Consider the following 12,518-nt stretch of genomic DNA (forward strand, 5'->3'; position numbering starts at 1 on the left):
GCCTGTGATGTCTCTATTTATGTAAGAGCTATCATAGAGGCTGCCTGGAACCTAAAATAACCTGTCACTGAACTCCCACTTGCAACAGTTATTAAAGTCAGGTGAGGTGATACCACATGAGCATTCGTTTGTATTTATCGTATAGTCACACTACTTAGGAAGCGGTCATGGATCCTTCAGGGTACCTGTACAAAAATTGGACAAGCAATAGCTTTGTGGCTGATTGGGAGAGGTCCCAAAGGACTGGCAGAAAGTCAGTGTCACTCCTGTCTTCAAGCAGGACTGGGTGGAGGATTTAGGGAACTGCTGGCTGGTTGGCTTTCTCACAGTTCCTGGGAAGATGATGAAGCAACTAATAATGGAAGCCTTTTCCAAACATATGAAGGACAAGAGGGTGGTTGGGAGTATCCAGCAAGGATTTATGAAGGGGAAACTGTGTTTTACAAACCTGAAAGCCTTCTGCAATGAGATAGGTTGGTTGGTGGATGAGGGGAGAGCAGTTGATGTTGTTTACTTCGTCAAAAGCCTTGCTAGAGCCTCTATCTGCCCCAACAGCCTCAGTGACAACTGATGAAGTACGGGTTATATAAATGTACAATGAGGTGAATGGAAAACTGGCTGAAGTGACAAGCTCACAATGTTGTGATGAGTATCATAAAGTCCAGCTGGAGGAGTCACTGGCGGAGAAAACCAAGAGTTGATTGTTTAACATCTTCTCTAGTGACCTGGACAGTGGAACAAAGTAGAACTCAGCAAGTTTGCAGAGAATACAAAATGAGAAGGAGCATTTGATACACCAGGTAGGTGCCATTCAAAGGGTACTCTACAGGTTTCAGAGTTGGGCAGAGAAAAAATTCATGAAGTTTAGATTAGGGAAATGCCGCATCCTGCTTCTAGGGAGAAATAATCCCTTGCACCATGACAAGCTGGAGAACCACAGACTGGAAAGCAGCTTGGCACAGCTGGGGCTCCTGCTGGACAAGAAGTTGAGCATCAGTCAGCAGTGGCTGGCAGTCCCTTGGGCTGCCTTAGAAAGATCTTTGTCATTAGGTTGAGAGAAGTGATCTTTTCCTCTCCTCAGCACTGGTGAGATACATCTGGAGTGCTAGGTCCAGTTCAGGAGATGTACTCAAGCAAATCCAGCCAGTAGCCATGAAGATGATTAAGCGATGTTACTGAAGAGATGATGAGAAAGCTAGGAGTGCTTAGCACTGAGAAGGCTCAGGAGAAATATATACTGAACTGGGGGCAAAGAGAGTCAGTGCTTATCAGGCTTGAAAGTAGATTTCCACAATGAGGAAGGCAAGAATCTCATGGCACCAGGAGGAAGGGTCCTTTCTTGCCTGCAGATTGGCAGCTATGGAATCGCTTCAGTGGAGTAGAAGCAGATGAGGGATCTGAAGTTCTCTCTGGCAAACCAACTGATGGCTGAGCCTGAATCATGCAGGGGGACATAATACTAGTTGGAGGCTCCCTGCTGCAAACAATGAAGGCCCACGTTTTCTGCACCAACTTGACGCTGAGGAAATGTATTGTGGGTTTGCAGATGACAGCAAGTTGATCTGCCTGAGAGTAGGAAGGTCCTGCAGAGGGATCTGGGCAGGCTGGATTGCTGGGCTGAGGCCAGAATTCTTTCTGTCCTGCAGTAACATAAACAAATATTTCTTCTTTCTAAAGGAGGTAACTGTTTTGTACAATGAAGAAACTGAACTGATGGATAACTTAAAGGCAGAGTTGAAGAGTTCCTTATTCCCAGTGTCATCTCAAACTGATAATTCATGTTTTCCCTAAGGTGTGGTTTTAAGAGGTGGAATGGAATTTGTTTCTGAGAATCCTATTTAAGCTAGACTGATTATTGTTATGAAGAAATCGTCTTAGTGCCAACTTTGAACAACTAAACTTTCTGTTCCTTTGTGTTTTTGTTTCCTTTTTTAAAATCATATGTGGATGAAATAGGATATTTGGTTTTTTGATTGCCTGGAAGTTTTTTCTAATACTAAAAAAAAAAGGTTTATTTTTGCACCTGTGAGAAGGAAAACAAATCTAACTTAGCTGGCTTGAAGACAACTCTTTTTTGGCATTTCTGTTTGACTTCTAACTGGAAAAAAAAAATATTGGCACTAAAAATTGCACCTGAGGCACAAGAGGATTTACAGCTTTTGAAAACATTCTCACTTTTTAGATGCAAATTTGATCATGAACCACACAATCATGTTTGAAAAATGACAGATAGAGGCTCTGATTAACCTGGCTGCATCTCACTTCTGCTCCTTGTTGCATTTTCATTCTGGCCTCCTCCCATGGCTTTCTCGTTCTCAGTTATTATTTTTTCATGATCTTCTTTTAAAACTTGCCAAATGGAAAGATTTTCTGCGTTCATCCTGCAGTGGCTCCGTTTTGCTGCAACAAAGGCAGATTTGTGGAACTCACTGGTTCCTTTGCTTCTTTTTGTGCAACCTTGTGCAGTGAAGAAATGTTTCTTAGACCTTCTACTGAATGTTTCATTATTTTAATTATGAGGCTCAGGTGATTCTTATTTAGTCCAACATAATCACATTCAAGATCTTTTTATACGTCTCATGTTTCACTTGAATCAATCTAAGGCATTTGTTTAAATGGCATTATAGTAACTCAATATTAGTACTACTGAATTACTACTTCTATGATATTTATAATATTTCATTACATCGTGTTTCTATTAATCTAAATATACTTTGCTCACATTTTATCATAGTAATTTTTCATTCTAACCATTCAGCTACTCTTTTCTCGTCCTTGTTTTATATTATTTCATTTCCAAATTAAACATTGCAGTTCTGAGAGACAGCAGTTATTGCTTCCACACAGTAGTAAGCATTCAAGCACTGACATCTCTCAAAGGCTGTGTCTACACTATCAAGTAATGAGGTATAGTGGAAAGGGATCAATATATTAAAGCGACTGATGTGAGGGCCCCATAACTATTAGATTGATCTGAAACTAGAGCTAGTCTTGTTTCCTGGACTGAAATGCCCCTACAGTGCTTGAGGTTCAAAGATGCCTGGAGAAAAGCTCCATCACAAACCTTTGCACTTGGGCCTGTCGGATGCGCAGTGGGTAAAGTGAGAGCATCTGAGCATCCCCCTGGAATCAGAGGTCTCGCCTGCTTTCTATGAATGGCTGCCACTGTTGCTGCTTAAGATGCCATTCAGTGCTCCAGAACACAAGGCTGAAAATCACAGAATGTCAGGGATTGGAAGGGACCTCGAAAGATCATCTAGTCCAATCCCCCTGCTGGAACATCCATGCTAACTGCTAGCAAATATCCACTGAGCCACGTTTCAGCTTGATAGTACACACCTGTCAGATTACCTGAGGACTGTGTGGTTTTGGCAGGAAGGATGGGTGCTCCAATTTTGGCTCTGATCTATACCAGTGAACAAAGATGAGTGCTGCACCAGAAGGTAGAAGTGTGCTGGGACAGGATCCTCCACCTACATTGTGCACAGCAAAGCTGTCTATGCCTGTGCCTTGACCTGGAAAAGTCAACTTTAGACAGCTGTAATACATCCCTGCTCAGTCACAAGTGGAACTGTAGCCAGGCAGAATATTTTAACATCACATTTCTTTCATGTGCAGTCACTTGGGCTCGTCTGTTCAGAAGTTGTTCGTCCAATGAGATGGGCATCACCTTTCAACCGAATATTTTATCTCTGGTCATATTTTAGAATGTTAAACTTCCAAGCAGAAAGATCATAGTCCCTAACTTAAAAAATAGTCAATCAAATTACAGGCATTCACATTTTATACTAAAATACAGCATGCAATTTATACAGAATGAAACTTTTATCACTCTTTTTCAGAGAGGATGTAGGGCCTTACTTGACAAAAACTTGCATTGCTATCACAGGAGCTACTTAAGAAGAAGAGATTTCAAAGCCACTCATAAGTGTCATTTTGGTACGAAATAGATCCTGCTGCTCTTTCAAGCTGATCACATTCTTTTAGGATAAGAAATGCACAGCATTTTTCAAGACAGTTGACAAATAACTTCAAAGAGTCTTCTAGGCTTAAATGCTTCTTCTGTGTAACAAAACAAAGTGAGTCAGAGTACAAGAGGAAGCCAGCTGGGAAAACACATTTACCACTGTTAGAGACTGCAAACATTTAGCCTTCAAATAAGCAAAATATTTTTTATTTTGCAACAGTTTCATTACCAGCAGATAGCATTTTGTTTTAAATTCCTGGCTATCAGCAAGAGTGGAGCTACTGCAATTTCCATGGAGCGCTTAAACCACAGTTCCCTGTGTATGCAGAAGAAAAAGTGTGCATGGTCCTCAGCCCACAGCTATGTCCTGGGCTGGTTAATCTCCAAAAGCAGTGTCAGTGGCTCTTTCCCAAGTCAGGGGGAACAAAACTGCTTGAAAAAAGAAACAACTACCTTTGTGCAAAAGAAATTTAGTAAAGCCAAATGCTATATGAGCCACCATATTCCCAGCTCTGGTTGAAGTGCAATTTGTGAAAGAAGGGCTGCAAATTCTTTTTTTTTTCAAAGCTGTCACTGCTTGGTTTGTAAGTACCTCTATGTTAAGTTGTTTCACAACCCCAGAATTAATTACAATATTTTTATTGACTTCACTTTATGTAGGACTGGGTATGACATGATCAGTAGACTCTAATTGGCCAGGTTATAGAACTTAGCAGTGCATCTTCAAGGAACAGGAATGAAAACTAGACTAGGCAAGTAGAATCTGGTGTGGCTTTCTCCAAAGTCATATGTCAAGTGTATGCTCCTGAAGGAAAATAAGAACTGCCATTGCTGCTGATACAATCAAATATATTGGGTGAATCAAGATTCAACAGAAGTCAACCTCTGATCTTCATGGGTCAAAAATTTCTCACATTACCTGCAGAAATGGCTAAAGAACCAAAATTCCTGTTTTGTGACTAAAACCAGTGTTGTTTGTCCGGGCAGGTCCTGTGATTTTGTTGTTTTGCTTTGCTGTTAGGTAGCAAGCACATCATGTTGAAGACATGAAGAGGTTGACATGCTGGTTTGAACAACTTCAATTCAGAGACTCCTGGAGAAACTTAGGCTGAGCCAACAGAAATCTTGGGAAACTCAGTGAAGAGAAAACATTCTGCACATAGAGCAGAAAACTCCCATACACTGGTGCAGGGAGGGAACAGGCTGGCTGATAAACAGCCATGCTGGAAAGAACCTGGGGGCTTTATGAACAGTAAGTTGAATGTGAGCCAGCTATGAGCTCTCCTTAAAAGTAAAGCAAGCCATATGCTGAGCAACATCAGATATGCATGCAGCAGATTGAGGGCAGTAATCATCCCTCTGTGCTCAGCATTTGTGAGGAGGAACCTGGTATATTGTGCCCACTTTCAGCCTCTCACTTCAATTGGAAGTTGAGAACATGAAGGGAGTCCAGTGGAAGGCTACTGAGATGACGTGGGGCCCTACAGCACATAAAATGAGAGACTGAGCTCTTTAGTCTTGAGAAAAGGAGGCAAAGGTATGATTTAATAGCAGTCAACAACTGCCTGAAGGTGTTAAGAAGATGACAAGGGGCAACAGCCACGAATTACAAGCTGGGAGGTTCAGTGTTGGACATTAGGAAAAAAATCTTCACCAAGAGGGTGGCACCGCAGTGGCACAGGCTGCCAGAGGTCTGCTGGAGTCTCTGGCCTTGAATATTTTCAACTTCTTGCTGTTAGTCAAGGCAGCATCGGTCCTCCCTGAGTAGTGACCTCTAGAGAGCCCTTCTGGCCAGCACTAGTTTGGAGCACAGACAGTACTGGCCATAACCACAGCTGTTGGTTTTTCTGTTTTTTTTTTTTTTTTTTTTTTTTTTTTAAGAGTGCTTGGACCACAGCAATAGAAGTCTTCAAGTGAAGTTCTTTACTTTGAGGGCAGTGATGCCCTGGCACTGCTGTCCATAGAGCTGTGGTGCCCCATCCCTGGAGGTGCTCAGGGTCAGGCTGGACAGGGCCCTGGGCAGCCTGAGCTGGTGGGGGCAACCAACCCATGGCAGAAACTGGAACTGTATGACCTTTAAGGTCCCTTCTAACACAAACTATTCTGTTTATGTGCGGTTATTAAGTTTACAGATGGTCGTGACCTAGTTACTAATATAACACCACCCACACACATAACTGTTCCTTATTTCTGAGGTAGAGCTTGAATTACTCTCCTGACTAACACAGAGATGGGTCACAAAGACCTATGTGGTATGCACATGCTGTGCTGCAATTCAAACACTCAAGGGGAATTTATTCCTGATGTAACTTCGCTGCCCTCAATGTGTTCACATGAAAGGACCTTGGATCTTCAGCTGTTGGGTACACAATGCGCAGTTTCAAAAAATACTCCAATCATAGAATCATTAAAGTTGGAAAAGACCACTAAGAGCACGATGTCCAACCCCAGCCCCCCACCCCCATGCCCACACACCAAATCCCTCAGCACCACATCTCCATGCTTCCTGAACACCTCCAGGGATGCTGACTGCACCACCTCCCTGGGCAGCCTGTGCCAGTGCATCACCACTCTTTCCGGAATGAAATTATTCCAATGTGAACTTTCTCTGGCTCAAATTGAGGCCATTATTTTTCTTCCTCCAAGGTGTGAGAATCAATGACCTCTTGGTTCACTGAAGCAAATGACTGGGAAATACATCTCAGGTGGTCTATTTGATAGGCTTCTTCATACTTTCTTCCAAAGCAGAGCTGTGAAAAGTGATTTCTTGGTAACCATAAAAACTCTAAATAGCTGTGAGATTTAAAAACTAAATGCAGACATTTGGGTTCCAATAAAGTCTTAAAATGACAATAAAGTTATTTTAAGAAATCCTCTTCTTTGAATTATTGTGATTTTTTTTACAATTATTATTGCTTTTCCAACTTGTTAATCCTCTTACAGCTGCTTGAAGCTGGTGCAGTTGGCAGGAAGTCAAATCTCCTGTGGCCGCTGTCTCTTCCTCTTATTTTATCTTTTTTTCCCTAGATGAGTAATTTATTCAAAACTTTACTCAACTTCCCTCTTGTAAATATGACCTTTTTAAAAGTCAGAGTCACAGGATGGTTTGGATTGGAAGAGACCTTAAACATCACCCAGCCCCAACCCCTGCCATGGTTTGGTTGCCCCCACCAGCTGCTCAGGCTGCTCAAGGTCCATCCAGCCCGGCCTTGAGCACCTCCAGGGCTGGGGCATCAAAATGCCCCAAGGTCTGTCCCTGATACACCACCACTTTCCCTGAAGGGAAAGCCCTTCAGCTCCAGCTGAACCTCTGCGGCCGCCTGGGGCGGGATGGGAAGGGATGGCGAGAGTAGAGATGGCCGAGGCGGCCCTCGAGCTCCCGCGGGCGGGGCCGTGCGGCACCGAGGGGCGGACCGGGGCCGGGGCCGGCGCAGAGGGGCAGGCAGCCGCGGGGTGGGGCAGGATGGCCGGCATGGCCGGGAGGGGCTGCATCTCCACGCCCCAGCCCGGTGGTTCCGCGCTGCCGTGTGCCGGGCCCGGCCCGGGGGTGGGCGCTGAGAGGCGGCGGCGGCAGCAGCAGCAGCAGCAGCAGCAGCAGCAGCATGCGCTGGGCGGCCCCGGCCCCGCGGCTCCCCCTGGGCGGCAGCGGGCAGGCTCGATGGAACCGGGCCCCCGGCGGAGCCCCGCCGCCCGGCCGGGCTGTGCGCGGAGGTGGCGGCGGCGCTGGGCGCTGCTGGGCGCGCTGCTGGGCGCCGCGCTGTTGCTGTACGCCTGCCTGCGGGAGCTGCGGCGGCACGGCTCGGCGGCGGGCCGGTCCGAGGGCGAGGTGACCGTGCTGCTGTGGTGGGAGCCCTTCGGCCGCCCCCGGCGCCCGGCGGACTGCCGGAGGCGCTACAACGTCACGGGCTGCCGCCTGAGCGCCGACCGCGGGCGGTACGGCGAGGCGCGGGCCGTGCTCTTCCACCACCGCGACCTGGCGCTGCACGGCGCCCAGGGGCTGCCCCGCGGGCCCCCGCCGCGACCCCCGCGGCAGCTGTGGGTGTGGATGAACTTCGAGTCGCCCTCGCACTCCCCCGGGCTGCGGGGCCTGGCCGGGCTCTTCAACTGGACCATGTCCTACCGGCGGGACTCGGACGTCTTCGTGCCCTACGGCTATCTGTACGTGCCGCCGACGCCGCGGCCCTTCGTGCCGCCCCGCAAGAGCCGGCTGGTGGCCTGGGTCATCAGCAACTGGAACGAGGAGCACGCCCGCGTGCGCTACTACCGGCAGCTGAAGGAGCACCTGCCCATCGACGTGTACGGGGCGCGCGGGATGGCGCTGCTGGAGGGCAGCGTGGTGAAGACGGTGTCGGCCTACAAGTTCTACCTGGCCTTCGAGAACTCCCAGCACACCGACTACATCACCGAGAAGCTCTGGAGGAACGCTTTCTCCGCCAACGCCGTGCCCGTCGTCCTCGGCCCGCGCAGGGCCAACTACGAGCGCTTCATCCCCGCCGACTCCTTCATCCACGTGGACGACTTCCCCAGCCCGCGGCTGCTGGCCACCTACCTGAAGTTCCTCGATAAAAACAAGCCCAGCTACAGGAGGTATTTCGCCTGGCGGAACAAGTACGACGTCCACGTCACGTCTTTCTGGGACGAGCATTACTGCAAGGTGTGCGAGGCCGTGAGGACGGCGGGGGATCAATTGAAGACGGTACGGAATCTGGCCAGCTGGTTTGAGAGCTGACGTTCCCGAGGCGAGCTCAGCCAGCTTCTCCCAACAGCGAATGCACTGAGGTACAGGGAAACCCTGTGAGACCTCCTGCCTGCCAGAGCCAGTCTGTCCACAGTGAGAAAAGCATACAGATAGAGGTAAACAAACGAAGAAGAAGATTTTTATTACGGTGCAAAATGAAATTACGGAGAAGCATCAGGCAAGGCGATTCTGCAAGAGCGAAGCTAAACTTTCAGCAGTCGTGCTGGTCTGAAACCTTTGCAGTTGTTTGCAGAATAACCTATGCCAAGTCCTTCAGCTGTGCAGCTGGAACCAATTTTGTCAGCTATGACAGCTTCCTGGACCGTGAAACTTTCTTTTGCGTATGGGGGATACGCGATCAGTGCTGGCTTTCTGCGTTCCAAAGACAAAAGCAAATATTTCCAATGGTGATTATTATGAAAATCAGAGCTATTTGCTGACAAATGCTGAGCCACAAATGTTGAACTTAAGAATGTGATGATACGGTAGCACTTTTTAGCAGTTTTAAATTGCAGCAGCCAAATAATAATTCTTTGAGCCAAATAAAAATTCCATGTAGGAAAAAGGATATGGAAGGGTTTGAGTGGAACAAACAGCTCAGATGGCAGAAAGTATTTATTGTGAGCACAGTTGTCCTTTTTGAAAGCAGAGAAGAGCTTCAAGTACAGGAAGAGACAGAAGGCAGACAGAAAGCAGGAACATTTCCACCCTCCCTTTATTCAGGAATTAGAGAATGTTTATAGGAGACTGCATGTCTTTCAATGCAAGATTACTGCCATATAAGAAAAAGCAGGGAAAGGCTCAAGATGGCAGGGTTTTATTGCTGTACTCAATCTGTACATGGGAAGGCTAACTTTCTGTTGTGTGTACAGCAATAATGGCAACAAAGATACCAAAGTTAAGTCCCGAAATGCTACCTCCCAGAAGGAGAATTACTGTAGACAATAAGGTCTAAACTGCTGCTGAAACACAGGTTATGTGAAGGAAGTATATGAAGAGAAAGAAGAAAGTTACTGTTCTTTACATTTGGTTTTGGGGATTTCCTCCGCCTAATTTTTTTTTCAGTCTGTTCCTAGAACTCTAGGCTGCCACTTCCTCACGCACTGTCTGCCCAGAGCATTGCAGTTCTTCCTTTGCTGGCTGCCACAGTGGAATAAAATCAAGGGCACCAGGCAGGTGGGGAGAGAAGAAAGTTAGATGCAAGTGAAAGCTCAATGTGTGAGAGTTATTTCGGTTAGAATGGGATGAGGTTTGATTTGAGCAATGAGGGCTGCCAGGTGGATGCTGTTGAAACTTAGCAGCTGCATTTTAAGTTACCTGTGCCCAGTAATTGTGTAAGTGTGGAACTAAAGAATATTGGGAAAAAACTCTGTTACAGTGTTACAGCTTATGAATAATTTTGCACAGGTTTACTGGGGCAGAGCTTGGAAGGCCCTGTTTTTATTGTTTTCTGCTTTTGTGCAGGGAAAGATGGTTAAAAGCACTTCTGAATGTGGCTGTTGTTTGTGCCAGAGCTGCCGGAGAGATTTTATTGGGAAAGCAGAGGACTCAGTGCAATGCAGGGTGTTGTTGGGGTGTTCCTGATGCTGTGCTTTAATTCCAGCTCTTCTGAAGGGGTTGTTCAGAGTACAGCCGTGCTCCTCACTTGCAAGATCTTCTGCTGCCCTGCCAGCTGGTAAAATAAATTGGTTTTGATTATTCTAAAAGTACAATTCCAAGTATAGCATTAACCTAACAGCTGAGTGCCAGGATAATACAATCAGTATCTCTTTGAGTTGTCATTTTTTCCTTTTGCTTTTTATGGCAGTGCGCATGTGTGTACATCAAAACCTGATCTTCAAAGCAGTGAGCAGTCTTTAAAAAGGTGAAGATTGCACTGCTTCTTATCAGTCTGCCCAAAATAGTGCTTCTTTTTCTCAGTCCTTCTAAGTTTTTAAATGTTTCCTGAGAGTTTAGAGGCACACGACTCGGTTCTATCAGTAGTAATGCCACAGGCAGAAGATGAGGCTCCAGGAGCATGGGAATTTCCACAGATTGCAGCCATCCTTTATTCTCAGCTTCTCTTCCTGAAATTGTGGTGGAAATGAGTTTTGTAAAGTTCAGAAAATAGCCATGCAACGATCAGAACATCATTTTGGAATGAGATAACCACAACTGTGCTCTATTTGTAAGATATGTGTTGAATATTTTCACAAATTGTATAATGAGAACTGCAGTGTTGTAATAATTATTGCAGTTTCACTGTTCTTGCATAAGCATTGCACACTTTTCCCGTTAGATTCGGGAGGAAGTTTGGTCCTGGTCTGTAGCTGCTGAAGTCAATAATACAGCAACTCTTTGAGGCCATATTGGCTTTTAGTTCATCTGTTCCTTGGGCTCACAGAACTAACCTAATAATTGAGTTCTGTTAGAAACTGAGCGCTGTCCTTTGTAACTCACTTTGTAGAGGCCAAGTTCAGTGATAAATGAGAAATGTGTCATAGCAAATTGGATTGCAGATCAGGTACCAGACTCCACAAGGCCCTGCAGGTGAAGTATGTGATGAGTGTATAAAAATTAAGCAGATTTATCTTCCAGTCTAAATAGAGAAATCTTGACGGATATGCTTTTCAATGTTTGATTCCATGCCTTGAAATGTTGGGGAGGAGGGAGAGACAGAAAGATCATGTGCTGTTTTTCATAAAGTTAATTACTTTTTGATTATAAGTGGAATATAGAAATGTGGGTGATCTTTTAACTCACAGAAGTATCTCAGGGAATTTTATACTGTAAGATCTTTTAATCTTCACAGAATGGAGTAACTTTTATTAATCATGTAGATTAACAGTCAATAAAATTATAGAAAGGAAGTAGCATAAAACGACCCTATTTTCCTATTTCCTCTTCTTTATGCGTTATGAAGGGTAGAAAACTGCTTTTTAAATAGATTTCCTTTTGTGCTTGTCTTCCACCTCTTCATCAATAGAAGTGACTCATTACAGATCAGTCAGACTGTCTGAGGCTGGGGACGAACTTGGTCGTGCCAGGGGTAAATATTTCCACAGGAGAGGCTGTGCTGGGTTATTTCCACTATGAAAAGGAGCATTTATTGAGGTTGGGTGACTGCTGGAAAAACATCATATAAAAAAAAAGAAAAAACCCACAGTGTACAAACCTGAAAAAAGAGAACAAACCAACAGACTCTCTCTTCACCTACAGAGAATTTGAAACTGCTCGGTTATTTTTATTTTTCCCCTTACATTTCAAAATGAAATGGATGGGAGATGGTATTTGGCACATAGTGCTGCGGCCACTCTTTCAACTATGGGATTTTTGTGCTTGTTCATTGATGTCTTCAGCTGAGCTGCAAATGTCCCTCACCTCTTATTCCTGTGATCTCTTAACACTGATTGCAGAAAAAGTGATTGATGACCTCTCTTTATCCACGTTCTGTACCACACGATCATAGAGTCATTTCAGTTGGAAGGGCCCGTGGAAGGCCATCTAGTCCAACTCCCCTGCTGTAGGGGACACCTACAGCTAGATCAGGGTGCTGAAAGCATGGATACTTTCGGGTAAATTTCAGCATTCCTCTTCATATTTCCAGCCCCTCCTGGGTGTGGTAAGTGCTACAGTGCTCTCTTTTTTTCCCCCTCAAGTACTTTATGCTGTGTCACTGCCATGTTTTGTAAGGAGAGCTTAAGCCTTGTTTTTATCTGTGCCCACAAAGGTCGATGTTTACTTGCAGGTTTTCCATCCGGGATTGGGCTCTGGGTGGTGAAAATGGGTGGGAATATTTTTCCGCAAAACACTGGGTACCATTTGTTCACGCTT

The 12,518-nt window shown here is 45.5% G+C and overlaps 1 protein-coding gene across 1 annotated transcript; it reads left to right on the forward strand.

Annotated features, from left to right (window-relative positions):
• Positions 1–7,299: 7,299 nt before the first annotated feature.
• FUT4 (fucosyltransferase 4) lies at positions 7,300–11,568 on the forward strand. The gene has a single exon (XM_052671336.1). It carries the CDS (start codon positions 7,308–7,310, stop codon positions 8,694–8,696), a length of 1,389 nt encoding a protein of 462 aa, XP_052527296.1. The 5' UTR covers positions 7,300–7,307; the 3' UTR covers positions 8,697–11,568.
• Positions 11,569–12,518: the final 950 nt, after the last annotated feature.

This window comes from Tympanuchus pallidicinctus, unplaced genomic scaffold, assembly GCF_026119805.1.
Source record: "Tympanuchus pallidicinctus isolate F22 unplaced genomic scaffold, pur_lepc_1.0 scaffold11, whole genome shotgun sequence".
NCBI classification, from domain to species: Eukaryota; Metazoa; Chordata; class Aves; order Galliformes; family Phasianidae; genus Tympanuchus; species Tympanuchus pallidicinctus.